The sequence below is a fragment of the Salmo salar genome, chromosome ssa01 (genome assembly GCF_905237065.1).
Source record: "Salmo salar chromosome ssa01, Ssal_v3.1, whole genome shotgun sequence".
Lineage (NCBI taxonomy): Eukaryota > Metazoa > Chordata > Actinopteri > Salmoniformes > Salmonidae > Salmo > Salmo salar.
The window spans coordinates 26,449,596-26,463,695 of record NC_059442.1 but is presented as its reverse complement, the minus strand read 5'-3'; the positions used below and the strand labels follow the sequence as shown (position 1 = coordinate 26,463,695).

At 47.8% G+C, this 14,100-nt stretch overlaps 1 protein-coding gene across 3 annotated transcripts in view; it reads right to left on the bottom strand.

The window, feature by feature from the left end:
• LOC106588489 (signal-induced proliferation-associated 1-like protein 1) overlaps window positions 1-14,100 on the bottom strand; it is a 72,939-nt gene that overhangs the window by 20,805 nt on the left and 38,034 nt on the right. For 2 of the 3 annotated variants that reach the window (XM_014177617.2, XM_014177716.2), the window contains exons 2-7: window positions 3,963-5,558; window positions 3,539-3,669; window positions 2,303-2,491; window positions 1,908-2,082; window positions 349-452; window positions 22-179 (exon numbers count right to left, since the gene is read on the bottom strand). In XM_014177617.2, the coding sequence (XP_014033092.2) occupies window positions 22-179; window positions 349-452; window positions 1,908-2,082; window positions 2,303-2,491; window positions 3,539-3,669; window positions 3,963-5,409 (2,204 nt within the window). In that variant the 5' untranslated portion in view covers window positions 5,410-5,558. Of the gene's footprint in view, window positions 1-21; window positions 180-348; window positions 453-1,907; window positions 2,083-2,302; window positions 2,492-3,538; window positions 3,670-3,962; window positions 5,559-10,120; window positions 10,459-14,100 lie in introns of all 3 variants that reach the window. The other variant, XM_014177687.2, reaches the window with a different exon arrangement.

Below are 14,100 nucleotides of genomic sequence, written 5' to 3'. Positions count from 1 at the left end.
TTTACCGCGGTCTACACTCACCTGTAGCAGGTGTTGTCGGAGCAGGGGCTGTGTACGCGGACGATGATGAACACGTGTTGGAAGTGGGAGAAGATGGTCTTGGGGGTGAAGGGGAGCGCTCCCGGCTCCTGGAACACGATGGTGACGATGTCGTTCCCAATGTGTCTCTTCCTCAGCAACTACAACTCACAATTAAGGAATCTCAATGACAACATCTCAATTAATATCCTATTCTTCTTGAATTAAACTTGATTCATAATTTAATCCATCTATGACATAACATGTTATCCAAATGCATGTCATTTTGATTTTGATTTCCTTTTGTGATATCATAGAGCCCTTCCGTACCTGTTGTTTGTTGTTGGGTGTGTAGGGCAGCAGGGTAGACACGTGGAACATGATCTCATAGTCCCTGTAGGCCGTGTAAAGGGAGTGGGTGCCAGTGGAATCAGCTGGAGGAAGAGATAGGAGCACCACAATGTAAGGCCCCGTTGTACTGCTACTGCAACCCAGCTCTGTCCTCCAGAAGCAACCTATCTGCTCAGTGCTTTAGGTACTAAGTCAGGGTTCCCCAACCCCAAAAATAAATAATCGTAGTCATACAGATTGAGCCCTCTCAATACTTTTGTTGCTTAAATAAAACGCCATTTACGTGTAACTATATTTAAGATATAGCACAGCCTCTTGTGCATTACTGCAGGCATTGTAAGGAGTGGACAATTATACCATAACCCTATCAGTCTACCATAACCCTATCAGTCTACCATAACCCTATCAGTATACCATAACCCTATCAGTCTACCATAACCCTATCAGTCTACCATAACCCTATCAGTCTACCATAACCCTATCAGTCTACCATAACCCTATCAGTCTACCATAATCCTATCAGTCTACCATAACCCTATCAGTCTACCATAACCCTATCAGTATACCATAACCCTATCAGTCTACCATAACCCTATCAGTATACCATAACCCTATCAGTCTACCATAACCCTATCAGTCTACCATAACCCTATCAGTCTACCATAACCCTATCAGTCTACCATAACCCTATCAGTCTACCGTAACCCTATCAGTCTACCATAACCCTATCAGTATACCATAACCCTATCAGTCTACCATAACCCTATCAGTCTACCATAACCCTATCAGTCTACCATAACCCTAGGAGAAAAGTTTCTTGTGATTTGATTCTGGGTACCCAGATTACCCAGGCAGCCACCACAATCGAAATGTATGGACAAAATAGGAATGTTCATATTCATTGAGTTTATGAATAGAGGAAGTGACAAAAATAGCCAAATGTAATTAAGTGCATGATTGGTATGAGCTGCCATTTCCTGCTCTGCTCTCATGAGGAATATAAAAGATGTAGTGGAGTGTGTGGGCCAGCCATAGCGGACCTGATTTAGTCCTCAATACACCAGAGACGGAGGGAGGGAGGGAGGGAGGGAGGGAGGGAGGGAGGGAGGGAGGGAGGGAGGGAGGGAGGGAGGGAGGGAGAAAAGAGAGAGAGTTGGTCAGAGGAACAGGTATAGGGGAGTGATAAGACAAGCAAGGGGAAATGAGGGGTTACAAGACAGGCTACATGAAGTAAACGGGATTGCACATAAAACATGTGAGACAGGACAGGAAAGGCTCTCTAGATTACAGAGATTACCTCAAACCTGTAGCTGCTAACATGCAAGGCAGAGCACCACCTACAGCAAAGATTAAGCAGATTCTACAGAAGGACCCATAATTCATGCTGTGAGACCTGGGGTGGAGGTCAGAGAGAGGGTCAAAGAGGTTCCCACACAGGAGCCTGTCACGCTGCATCCTTGGTCAAATAAAAAGACCAATCCCAGTTTTAAACGCACTGGCTTTGCTGCGTGTGTGTGTGCTTGTGTGTGTGAGCGTACTCTTGATGTCGAGCTGGGCGCGGTACTTGGTAAAGCCTTTGAGGCGGACTCTCTCCCCTAGCAGCTGTAGGAACTCTTCCAGGGCAGGGCCCGCCATTTCATTATTGTACATCTCCTCCTCACTGCTCTGCCCCGCCCTGCAGTACATCACCCCCACCTTCACCTGGAAACTCAGCTAGAGAGGAGGATGGGGGGTTGGGGGGAGAGAGAGATTTAATGTTAAGACATTTTTGCAGTGCAAAACTGCAGAATATATGTTATAGTGCCAATAGTAGAGACAACCAAAGGTCTGCCATCTATGAAATATGATAACTTCCCCATTAACAACATACAGCTGTGGCATGATTCAGGGCTATTCAGGTCTTTTTATGTCATGTGAGTGTGTATCCTCCTACCCCCTGTTCGTCCAGTTTCATCAGCTGTTCTGTGACCTTGGGCGTGTTGAGGGCCAGGCGGAGGCAGGGCACGTCCAGCTCTGGTAGCAGGTACTCCAACACCTCCTTCAGGGGCAGCCCACGGGTAGTGCCATGCTTAGAGGACGAGGGGACCACGTCCTCCAGAATAGACCCCCGGAGTGTGGTCAACTAGATGGAGGGATTAAAAGGAGGAGAGGAAGAGGGAGAAGTGTAAGTGGAGGAATGTGCCTCAGGAATCCCGAGTTCAAGGAACTTTATTTTCAAGATGGAACAAAATGTTTAAGATGGAACAAAACGAACATGTCAGTTCTGCTTCCCAAACACCGTAACATCTCCTGAGTAATATAACTATTTAGCTAAAATAATCTGACATAAAGCAACAGAAAAGAACAAGGCTCAGTTATGAATCAAACTTTTGGCTGGGGGAAGTAGGAAGAGGAGGGTGGAGTTGGGGTTGTTCAGCGAAGCATAATGTTTACACAGAGTGTGCATTGTGTTCAGCAGTGGCAGTGAACTCAATCACTCTGCTATTATATGCAGCTGGAACGGAGGGGAACTTTCTCTCCCACACCCCTCGGAGAGGACCCTAACAAACGTCCAGTGTTCCCCAGGTTTGGGGCCCTGGGGTCCCGGGATGTCTCACACAGAGCTGGAGGGTCTAATCACACACACCTGTCCACCATCCAACCGGGGGAAAACCCCCAAGACAACCATCTCTGAACACTCCAAGGCAGGTGTCTGAAATCTATAGCTGGGTAGGAAATGGTGCTGTTTCGCAGTCACTCCATAACCAAAAGCATGACCTTCCAACTAAACGTGGCCATGATTTTCCAGTGAAATGTAAAAGAAGGGTTCTCTATAGTGGTTTGAGGTTGTGTAGCATTGACAGGTGGTGGAGATGTGTGGAGAATGAGAGCATTTCCTATAGTTTCTATACACAGAGCTGATCCGAGAGGACAGCTGATGGCCCTCTGGGCTTCTTACATAATGTGAACCTACCAGGCAGACAGAGATAGGGGAGAAGGACTGATCTACAGAAAAACAAATCTACAGACAATCAATGTGACATGATTTTAAACAACAGAAATCTCTATCTATCTAGCAGGAGTCATTAACATGAGTTTAACACCCCTATACTAAGGGAATCTTTGATCCCGTAATAAGTGGCATGATCTAGGAAGAGCGGTTGTAATGTCAGAAGGCTAGCTGTCTGACCTCTGAGGTTCTGAAGATGACCCGGTAGTTGTACTGCTGGCCGTGCTCTTTGTGCTCCTCCTGTTTCTCCCTGCGCAGACTCACAGCCACCGGACCCAGAGCCTCGTCCATCCCAAAGTAGTTCCAGTGTTCTGAGGGAGAAAGAGAGGGAGAGCGAGCGAGAGGGAGAGACAGAGGGAGGAAGGGAGGGAGAGTGACAGAGAGATAGAACAGAGAGTGCGAGAGAGAGAGAGGATAGGGAGAAAGGGAGGTAAAGAGAAATAAAATAACCTTTCCAACTATGTATAAACATACACTTGAATTTGGTAACTGTATTAAGCGATGGGCTGTGTAAGACTGTTTATATTTTACGTTCTGGTGTTATAGTTCTTCATGTACTGTATAATGTTTGTAACTGAATACGTTTCATCGTGTATGTTCTCACCTCTAAGGTAGAAGAACTTCCTGTAGTAGTAGGCTCCCAGGTCCACGTGTTCTGCGATGTAGTGTTTGTCCCGATCACTGAGGGCACTGGGGTTGTCCTTGGGCCCCTCCAGCACTGCCACCCCAGCGTTAGTGCAGTGGGAGCTGAGGGACGACTCAAACAGGCTGTTCTCGCCTCCCAGGGTCACTGAGCCCCCACTCCCCTGTCTGGGGGGACCGCCCCCTGCCCTGCGCCTGCAGGTGGCCCCAATCTCATTGCAGAAGCAGGGGCAGTTGAGGAGCAGTTCATTGCTCTGCTCATCCCCGCAGTCCATGCTGGGGCTGTCCCTGGCCCCGGTGCTAAGCTCCTCCTGACTGCCAGTGGGGGAGCTATAGGCCAGGCTCTGGGTGGAGGACACGGTGGAAGTGGTGGAGGCTGCAGCCGCAGCAGACGCCCCCGTGGTCGTGTTCTTTCTCTTCACTGCCGCCGTCTGCCTGCTCTGGATCACCTTTTTCAGGTCAAACATCATGCTCTGCACGTCGTAGTGGGAGAAGCCCCTCTGGCAGACCCAGGGCTTGAGGGGGGTGACCCCATCATCTGAACGGCCGTCCTCAGCATCAGACCCGGCTCGGGGCGAGTCAGATTCCCCCCGCACGCTGCGAAGCTTCCGGAATATAGACTCGCCCCCTGTCTCAGACTTGGAGCGTCTCTTTGGGGGCTTTTCTCTCTCCTTGACTCTGCTGGATGCCTGGCTCTCACTAGTCTCCTCATGTAGTTCTATTGAGGCCTGCTTGAGTCCAGCAGTCAGCAGATCCTCTAGTCTGTCTGGGGCGGGGCTGCGCTGGTCAGGCTTGTCCCCCTGGTAGCCCTTCAGCATCTCAAAGAAACTCTCCCCTGACGCCCCGTGCTGGTCTATAGAGGAGGTACTGCCATACTCTCTGTGTAGAGGGGACCACTTGGCCCCTGAGGGGCCCAAGTCCTCCCCACTGTCCCCGCCACCGTCCAGCTCACTGATGGTGATGTCACTGTTGCTGCGCTGGCGGATGCGGCCGGTGTTCCTGTGGGATGGGACTCTGTAGTCTCCCGGGGACAGGTAGTGGCTGTCTGGGCTGTAGCTGGCCGTCTGGGTTTTACTCTTCAGTGTGTTCTGGATGTTGCGGAGCATGGAGGAGTCCTGGGGGCTCATCTGGTGACCTAGTTTCAGGTGGCTGTGCCCCCCTCCGGCCAGGCCTGGGGAGTCTGGCTCCATGGTAACTTGCCACAGAGCTCCCAAGTCCTTCCTCGGGGGCCATTCAGCAACCCGTGCGCGCACCCCCATTTTGGGCACCCCCGGGCCTCCTTGAAGGTGGGCGCTGTCTGTACGTGCCCCTCCGTTGGCCAGGCGGAGGTGGCGGGTGTAGAACTCGTCAGAGGCAGGGATAGAACCCCCGACGATGCGCTCCATGGGTGGGCGCTTCAGACTGGTCATGGTGCCAAGGCCAGGGCTGGTCACCAGGGCACTCAGCAGCAGGGCATGGCTAGGCTGACTGTGGAGCTGGTTGCTCAATGTTCAGGCTTCCATACTGACCCTACAGCTCTGTCTGTCTGCTAATCCACTGGGTCCTCATCTTGCTCCAACTGTGAAATAAACAGAGTTTTTGTATTAGAACGTACTGTAAACTCAATAATTGCACAGCCTCTCATTTCATATTGACACCAACTTTCTCTAACTAGGCGAAGAGAGGAAACAGTTGGGGAATGGACAGTAAGCTGACTGACTGGTGTTGAATAATACAAACACATAGATCTGGTCTGGATAGGTAAACAATTACACAGTGACACAGGATCCCTGCCTGCTAATTGCCTGCTGTGTACAGTGCTCTGTTACTGATGTGGCCTCCGTCATCCTCCAAGGTTTTATAGCAGGCAGCACAGAGTCTTATTACCTACTCTCTCTTTGGGCCTTGAGGTAAGCAAGCTAATGTTCTCTGAGTTTAATCATCTGACTGTGTGGGAGTATGAAAATGGCTGCAGAACAAAAAATGTATCTGGAAGCATTTGCAAAAAACATTTTTTTTTTACATTTCAGGGATTTCCAGATGTGCTTTCTCATGACATGTCTGGGGGGACATAGTCAGTCAGCTCGCTGCTTTTAGAAACTCCAGGACTGCATTACAAATGTGCCGACATTTCTATTCTACAGGATTGAAAGGGATATCTGGATTTTACAAACCTGCCCGCAGAGTCATATTTGGATGTGATTTTTGCCTGACGGCTTTCTGACTCAGTTAGAAGTTGCTGACATGTTCAATTCCAGATAACGGCTCTAACCTTTTCAAACCAATTTCAGCGTAAACATCTGGGGTGGAACATGAAAGTTCAGCCAAATCCAAAAAAGTTGTAATTATTATCTCCAACCTAAGCAAAATGATGCCTTAAACCGCATCATTAAATTCCTCAAATGAATTCCCAAAGTAGATTATTAGGTCATTCAATAAAACCAATAGGAACATACTTATGTAATTACTTAAAAGGTGTTACAAAAATCATGAGGTTTCGATCTATCAAAACAATGGGTTCTCAATTCCCACTCTCTGTCACTGACGCTGGACTACTGATCCCTCTGAAGTCCCTTCACATGCTGTGGACAGCAGACTCACCAAATCAAAATGCTGAGATACAGTATACTGGATCAAACACCTCGAGCCCACATCAAAAAAGGCCCTTTGAAAGGCGGCAGCAGAGAACTCAGTGATGTTTCTCCCTGGCAGATTGAGCCAATTTGGCAGCGAGAAACTGGGAGAGATTAAGGTTCCTCTCAGTCAGTCCTGCAGCACACAAGCTGTGATTACATTAGCCACTGGATGTCAATGCTGTGATGGGCTTTCTCCATGCCAGGCACATTCACACAAGGAAAACATCTGTGTCAACTTCACACATACACAGACAGTCAAGAATGCTGGGAAAATGGACATTGATCTGAACGTTAATTGATTTACCTGATGAGACACCAAAAATATAAACACATTCTCTAAGCATGTTATATATCCTTTATATGTGTCGAAAATGATTACAAGCTGATGGAAAATCAAAGGCAGTACAAACAAACGCTTCTGCCACCAAGAACCTCTGAACACAAAAAATGTACACATTTTCTATCCACACAACCAGTTCATATTACCCAGGAGCCATCAGCGCTGCTACTGTAAGTCAGTGACCCCAGGGAGATTGGTCAAACGGTCACTCTGAAAAGAGCACAATTTGCACACTGCACCCAATATAATATTGTGAACAAAATACATTAGGAACCAAAACAAAACAAGACTACATTGCAATTGGAAAATATTCAGACCCCTTGACTTTTTCCATAATTTGTTACGTTACAGCCTTTTCCTCATCAATCTACACACAATACCCCATAATGACAAAGCGAAAACAGTTTGTTAGAAATGTTTGCAAATGTATTAAAGTTAAAAAGTATTCAGACCCTTTGCTATGATACTTTAAATTGAGCTCAGGTGCATCCTGTTTCCATTGATCATCATTGAGATGTTTCTACAACTTGATTGGAGTCCACCTGTGGTAAATTCATTTGTAAATGATTTGGAAAGGCACACACCTGTCTATACAAGGTCCCACAGTTGACAGTGCATGTCAGAGCAAAAACCAAGCGATGAGGTCGAAGGAATTGTCCGTAGAGCTCCGAGGCAGGATTGTGTTGAGGCACAGATCTGGGGAAAGGTAGCAAAATATTTTGGCAGCATTGAAGGTCCCTAAGAACACAGTGGCCTCTCTTATTCTTAAATGGAAGAAGTATGGAACCACCAAGACTCTTCCTAGGTGGAGAAGGGCCTTGGTCAGGGAGGTGACCAAGAACTCAGAGCTCCAGAGTTCCCCTGTGGAGATTGGAGAACCTTCCAGAAGGACAACGATCTCTGCAGCTCTCCACCAATCAGGCCTTTATGGTAGAATGGCCAGACGGAAGCCACTCCTCAGTAAAAGGCACATGACAGCCCGCTTGGAGTTTGACAAAAGGCACCTAAAGACTCTCAGACCATGAGAAACAAGATTCTCTGGTCTGATGAAACCAAGATTGAACTCTTTGGCCTGAATGCCAAGCGTCACGTCTGGAGGAAACCTGGCACCATCCCTACAGTGATGCATTGTGGTGGCAGCATCATGCTATGGGGGTGTTTTTCAGCAACAGGGACTGGGAGACTAGTCAGGATCAAGGTAAAGATAAACGGAGCAAAGTACAGACAGATCCTTAATGAAAACCTGCTCCAGAGCGCTCAGGACCTCAGACTGGGGTGAAGGTTCACCTTCCAACAGGACAATGACCCTAAGCACACAGCCAAGACAATGCAGGAGTGGCCTTGGGACAAGTCTCTAAATGTCCTTGAGTGGCCCAGCCAGAGCCCGGACTTGAACCTGATCGAACATCTCTGGAGAGACCTGAAAATAGCTGTGCAGCAACGCTCCCCATCCAACCTGACAGGGCTTGAGAGGATCTGCAGAGAAGAATGAGACAAACTCCCCAAATACAGCTGTGCCAAGCTTGTAACGTCATACCCAAGAAGACTCAAGGCTGTAACCACTTCCAAAGGTTCTTCAACAAAGTACTGAGTAAAGGGTCTGAATACGTATGTAAATGTGATATTTCAGTTGTCATTTTGTTTATACATTTGCAAAAATGTCTAAAAACCTGTTTTTGCTTTGTCATCATGGGATATTGTGTGTAGATTGATGAGGGGGGAAAAAACACTTGACTCCATTTTAGAGTAAAGCTGTAATGTAACAAAATGGGGGAAAAGTCAAGGGGTCTGAATACTTTCAGAATGCTCTGTATACTCATACTCACACTACAGTTTCTACAGGGTACATAGCGCTCCAGGCTGAGCATCCCCGTTGAGCTGATAAGCACGTTGAGTTGACAAGAGGGAGTTTTTGACAACAACAAAAACTCCTAAATCTGTGCATATTATGCGCCCTCCTAATGTGCCCCAAATCTTATTGGATCTAGTAGTCTAGTAGCATAAAGCTTACAGCCAGATGAAGAGAAATAGTTCCCATTCGAAACAAACTAACTGGATTCCCTCTGTTTTTATTTACTTTTAACCAGAACATGAATACTGCTCAGACAGATACAGACTCACTCTATTTCAGGCTCTATGTCTATATTTGAAAATACATTGTAATTTGCTCCTGCAGGAGACAGTTTCCAAAAAATATCAAAAGTAGCATCTTAATCCATCATAGCATCAGTTCATTATTCCACATCAGTGTCACAATTGACTGTTAGAAGTCATATTATGAAATATGAAATCCCAGCTCCAAATGAATAGTGTAATGGAGCCTGCGGTTGGTCGTGCTCACAGTGCACGGCCTCCATCACCGGGCCGGGCCGGGCCGGGCTCTGCGGCTAGTGTTCTTCTCTAATGGATGGTATTTCGCTGTGGCACAGGAAACCTTGTCCTGTTTGCACTCCGCATTTCAATCACTGCAGCTTTGGGCACGCTGCCTGCCTGGTTGGCTGCTGCAGCACAGAGCAGTGTCCACAGGGACATATTATTAACAGAACCACAACACACACAGCCACCGCAGCCGAAACACAGCCACAGGCCTAAATCTGGCTGCTGACAGACATTTGGAGGGCCGAATTCATGGGGCTGTCAGATTAGACTGGGCGGGGTGGAGGGGAGAGGTGAATGAAGCTTCTGACTGACACTCCCCACCCCCACCCATACAGTAGTCCCTTCTCCCTATCAGTTGTCTATTTTAGCAGGTCTGTGGGACATGTCGAGGCACTGTGAGTCTGTCCACTAAGTGAGGTTAACTTCCTGTAATTGGGGCTCTGACTTCCCAGCTGCTCCAATGGGCCTGAGGACAGATGAGTATTATGCTGCACCACTCAAGACAGAGAGACAGCGGTGATGTCATCATGGCTACCTCTGGGGAGATTAAGACAGGATGGGCCAGCCAGGGCACAAAGCCCTGTGTGCTGCTAGAGTAAAATAGCCTTTTCCGAACTTTTGTCTCGGATCTTGGTCGAGCCTGATATAATTACCACGGGTGTTGGGTATGTGATATTAAAACTGATTTACCGACTGGACCCAATTGGACCTGTCCTCTGTTCATGTAGTGTTTGTGTGATGAGAACTGCTCAAGCTTGTAGTCTGTGTCAGACACTTGCAACTCACCCAGTTGGAGGTTTCTTTCACTCTATTTTTCTACTCTCGGATCTGAACAGGTCTCTCGGATCCGAACAGGTCTCTCGGATCCGAACAGGTCCCTCGGATCCGAACATGTCCCTCGGATCCGAACATGTCCCTCGGATCCGAACAGGTCCCTCGGATCTGAACAGGTCCCTCGGATCTGAACAGGTCTCTCGGATCCGAACAGGTCTCTCGGATCCGAACAGGTCCCTCGGATCCGAACAGGTCCCTCGGATCCGAACAGGTCCCTCGGATCTGAACAGGTCCCTCGGATCCGAACCAGCAAGGGTCTGTTTGGGTCTTTTTTCCACGGAACGAGGGACCTGTTAGCGGAACGGTATAGCGTAGAGTATATACATATGAGATGAGTAATGTAGCGTATGTAAACATTATATGAAGTGGCATTGTTTAAAGTGGCTAGTGATACATTTATTACATCCCTTTTTCCATTATTAAAGTGGCTAGAGTTGAGTCAGTATGTTATTTAAGTATATAAGTATATTTGGTGATCAACAAATGTATTTTGACACTATAACACAGAGCTGGTGAATGGGAGTTTGACTCAGAGTTTTCTGGGCGTTATAGAGGTCTCTAACACACAGATACTGGTTCACCAAGTAGACAACATTAAAGCCGCTGCCAAGGACACATAGCACTGAGATGGGGAATGGATTATAAAAAGCACCTTTTTTTAAGGTATTCTAAAAGCTTCCGGTAACAGCTAACACACTCACAGAGAAAAAACTGCAGTAGAAAGTAAAACAAACTTGGTCATTTCCTTGTGATTTCCTTGTGAGGGCACATTCTGTAGAAGTTACCAAGGCAACTCACAGCCAGGGCTCACTGATGCCAGCTTAAAATGATGAGAGGCACACTCCTGTTGGTCGGCCTGAGCCCCATGGAGGCCAAGCTACGCCCTATGAGAGAACCAACAACATGTCTGGGAATGCCCAGGAGACCTCTAGCTGTTTCCCAGTGCCCTGCTCAGCTGGCACAAAGTTCCCTCTGTCCTGTGGAAGACTGGGATTCCTCTCCAGCACAGAGAAGCCCTTGATAAGAGGCTGGTCCTGACTGTGTAGGGCCCACTAAGAAGACCTAATGAATGTCAGAGACAGAGAGAGACAGAGACAGAGAGAGAGAGAGAGAGAGGTTAGGGGAGAGAGAGAAATAGAGGTTAGGGGAGTGAGAGAGAGGTTAGGGGAGAGAGAGAGGTTAGGAGAGAGACACAGAGAGAGAGATAGGTTAGGGGAGAGAGAGAGGGGAGAGAGCGGTTAGGGGAGAGAGAGAGAAGGGAGGGAGAGAGTTTAGGGGAGAGAGGGAAAGGGAGAGAGGTTAGGAGAGAGAGGGAGAGAGGTTAGGAGAGAGAGAGAGAGGTTAGGGGAGCAAGGGAGAGAGGTTAGGAGAGAGAGAGAGAGAGAGAGGTTAGGGGAGAGAGAGAGGGAGAGAGCGAGAGGTTAGGGGAGAGAGGTTAGGGGCGAGAGGGAGGGAGAGAGGGAAAGGGAGAGAGGTTAGGGGAGAGAGGGAGAGTGATTAGGGGAGAGAGGGAGAGAGAGGGAGAGGGGTTAGGAGAGAGAGGGAGAGAGAGAGAATGGGGTTAGGGGAGAGAGGGAGAGAGAGGTTAGGGGAGAGAGAGAGAGGGGGGGGAGAGGGGGAGAGAGGGAGAGAGAGAGGTTAGGGGAGAGGGAGAGTGAGAGCGAGAGGGAGATAGATTGGGGGAGAGAGGGAGGGAGAGAGGTTAGGGGAGAGAGGTTAGGGGAGAGAGGGAGAGAGAGGGAGATGGGTTAGGGGAGAGAGGGAGAGAGATAGAGAGGGAGAGGGAGAGAGAGGGAGAGAGAAGGGGGAGAGAGAGAGAGAGGGATAGAGGGAGAGCAGAGAGGGGTTAGGGGAGGGAGAGATAGAGAGAGAGGGGTTAGGGGAGGGAGAGATAGAGAGAGAGTGGGGTTAGGGGAGGGAGAGATATTGAGAGCGAGGGGTTAGGGGAGGGAGAGATAGAGAGCGGGAGAGAGAGAGAGAGAGAGAGAGAGAGAGAGAGAGAGAAGGAGGGGTTAGGGGAGGGAGAGACAGAGAGCGGGGAGAGACAGAGAAAGAGGGAGAAAAGGGGGTAGGTAAGGGAGGGAGAGATAGAGAGGGGGGCTAGATAGATAGATAGATAGATAGATAGATAGATAGATAGATAGATAGATAGATAGATAGATAGATAGATAGATAGATAGATAGATAGATAGATAGATAGATAGATAGATAGATAGATAGATAGATAGATAGATAGATAGATAGATAGATAGATAGATAGATAGATAGTACAAAACATCAGGAACACACCCCCTTTGCATGGCATGGCCGCTACAAGGTGTTGAAAGCGTTTCACAGCGATGCTGGCCCGTTTTGACTCCAATGCTTCCCACAGTTGTGTCAAGTTGGCTGGATGTCCTTTGGGTGGTGGACCATTCTTGATGCACACAGGAAACTGTTGGGCGTTAAAAACGCAGCAGAGTGGCAGTTCTTGACACACTAAACCGGTGTGCCTGGCACCTACTACCATACCCCGTTCAAAGGCACTGAAATCTTTTAACTTGCTCATTCACCCTCTGAATGGCACACATACACAATCCATGTCTCAATTGTCTCAAGGCTTAAACGTCCTTCTTTAACCTGTCTCCTCCCCTTCATCTACACTGATTGAAGTGGATTTAACAAGTGACATCAATAAGGGATCGTCGCTTTCAGGTGTTCCTAATGTTTTGTACACTCAGAGTATAGTCTCTCCCACACAAGGCTTACTTCTCTTCCTGAAATGGTAAGAGTTGTGTAGAAAAACAAGAGGTGAGGCCCACAAACAGAGCAGAGGCACAGGAAGAGACGAGGCAGTAGAGGCACATATACTGTACACAACCCTCCTCCTCACTCACTCTGTGCTGCAGACCAAGTAGCAACCTTTCTGTTGGAGCAAACCGAGAATCTGACACCTCCTGAGAAAAACACACATGCCTCGCGGAAGCAGACAAACGATAACGATACACCCGCACAAAACCGCAGGCGGACGGGCTGGAATTTCACAAATTTCATCAATGTAGGAAGTGATGAGTGTGTGAGAGATAAAGGCAAGTCCAGACAGAGTTAGAGTGGATAGTAAAAGGTGGAGACTGTCCGAACCAGACGACCTGTTCAAAGTGACAAAGAAAACGGCCACATACCCAAAGTTCCCCGAAACTGTCATAATCATCCCCTTTGGTTTCACAATCAGCGCCAATTACATCAGCTTTGATCATGGGAATTCTTTTCTCACATGACTTAGCACACCACAATAAACAATAATTGGAGTGATGACATGCTCTACTGACCACACAGACATACAATATGCATGGCGTGTTAACACTTCAAAGCAGCGCTGTGGCTACTAGCTACTACACAGCTCACCACCACTACCACCACGGTGTTGCATGCCCTGGTCCAAGCCTTCAGTGGATGCAAGCAGCAGTTCAGTGAGCATAGCTAACCACTGACAAAGTGTGATTAACTGAACCCTACAGAAGAAGACAGATCTGGAGGCCCGCCAAACGAAGACACTGACAGTATCTCTGCTGGGGCCTTCTCTCTCTCCTCCTCCTATCCTAGGATTTTACTCAACCACAGTCAATTGTTTTGTGTTGTGGGCAGCAGTGATAAAGGGTGGGTGGCACCACTATCCAAATTGCATTTAATCGAGTAGTATCTGTTTCAAACAAAAGTGGTGTTCAAACAATAGGTGGGCTGGAGGTTTGGCACGAAGTTGTGTAATTTTGTGGAGGGCCATAATAACGTCTGAGATCTACTGTCTGACAAAGCCTATACAATCCATTATTTCTCATGGTGGCATTCTGTGTATATAAAAAAATCATTCATGTTCTGCTTAATAATTCTCTAGATTAAAACCATTTACAGTTGAAGTCGGAAGTTTACATACACTTAGGTTGGTCATTAACCTG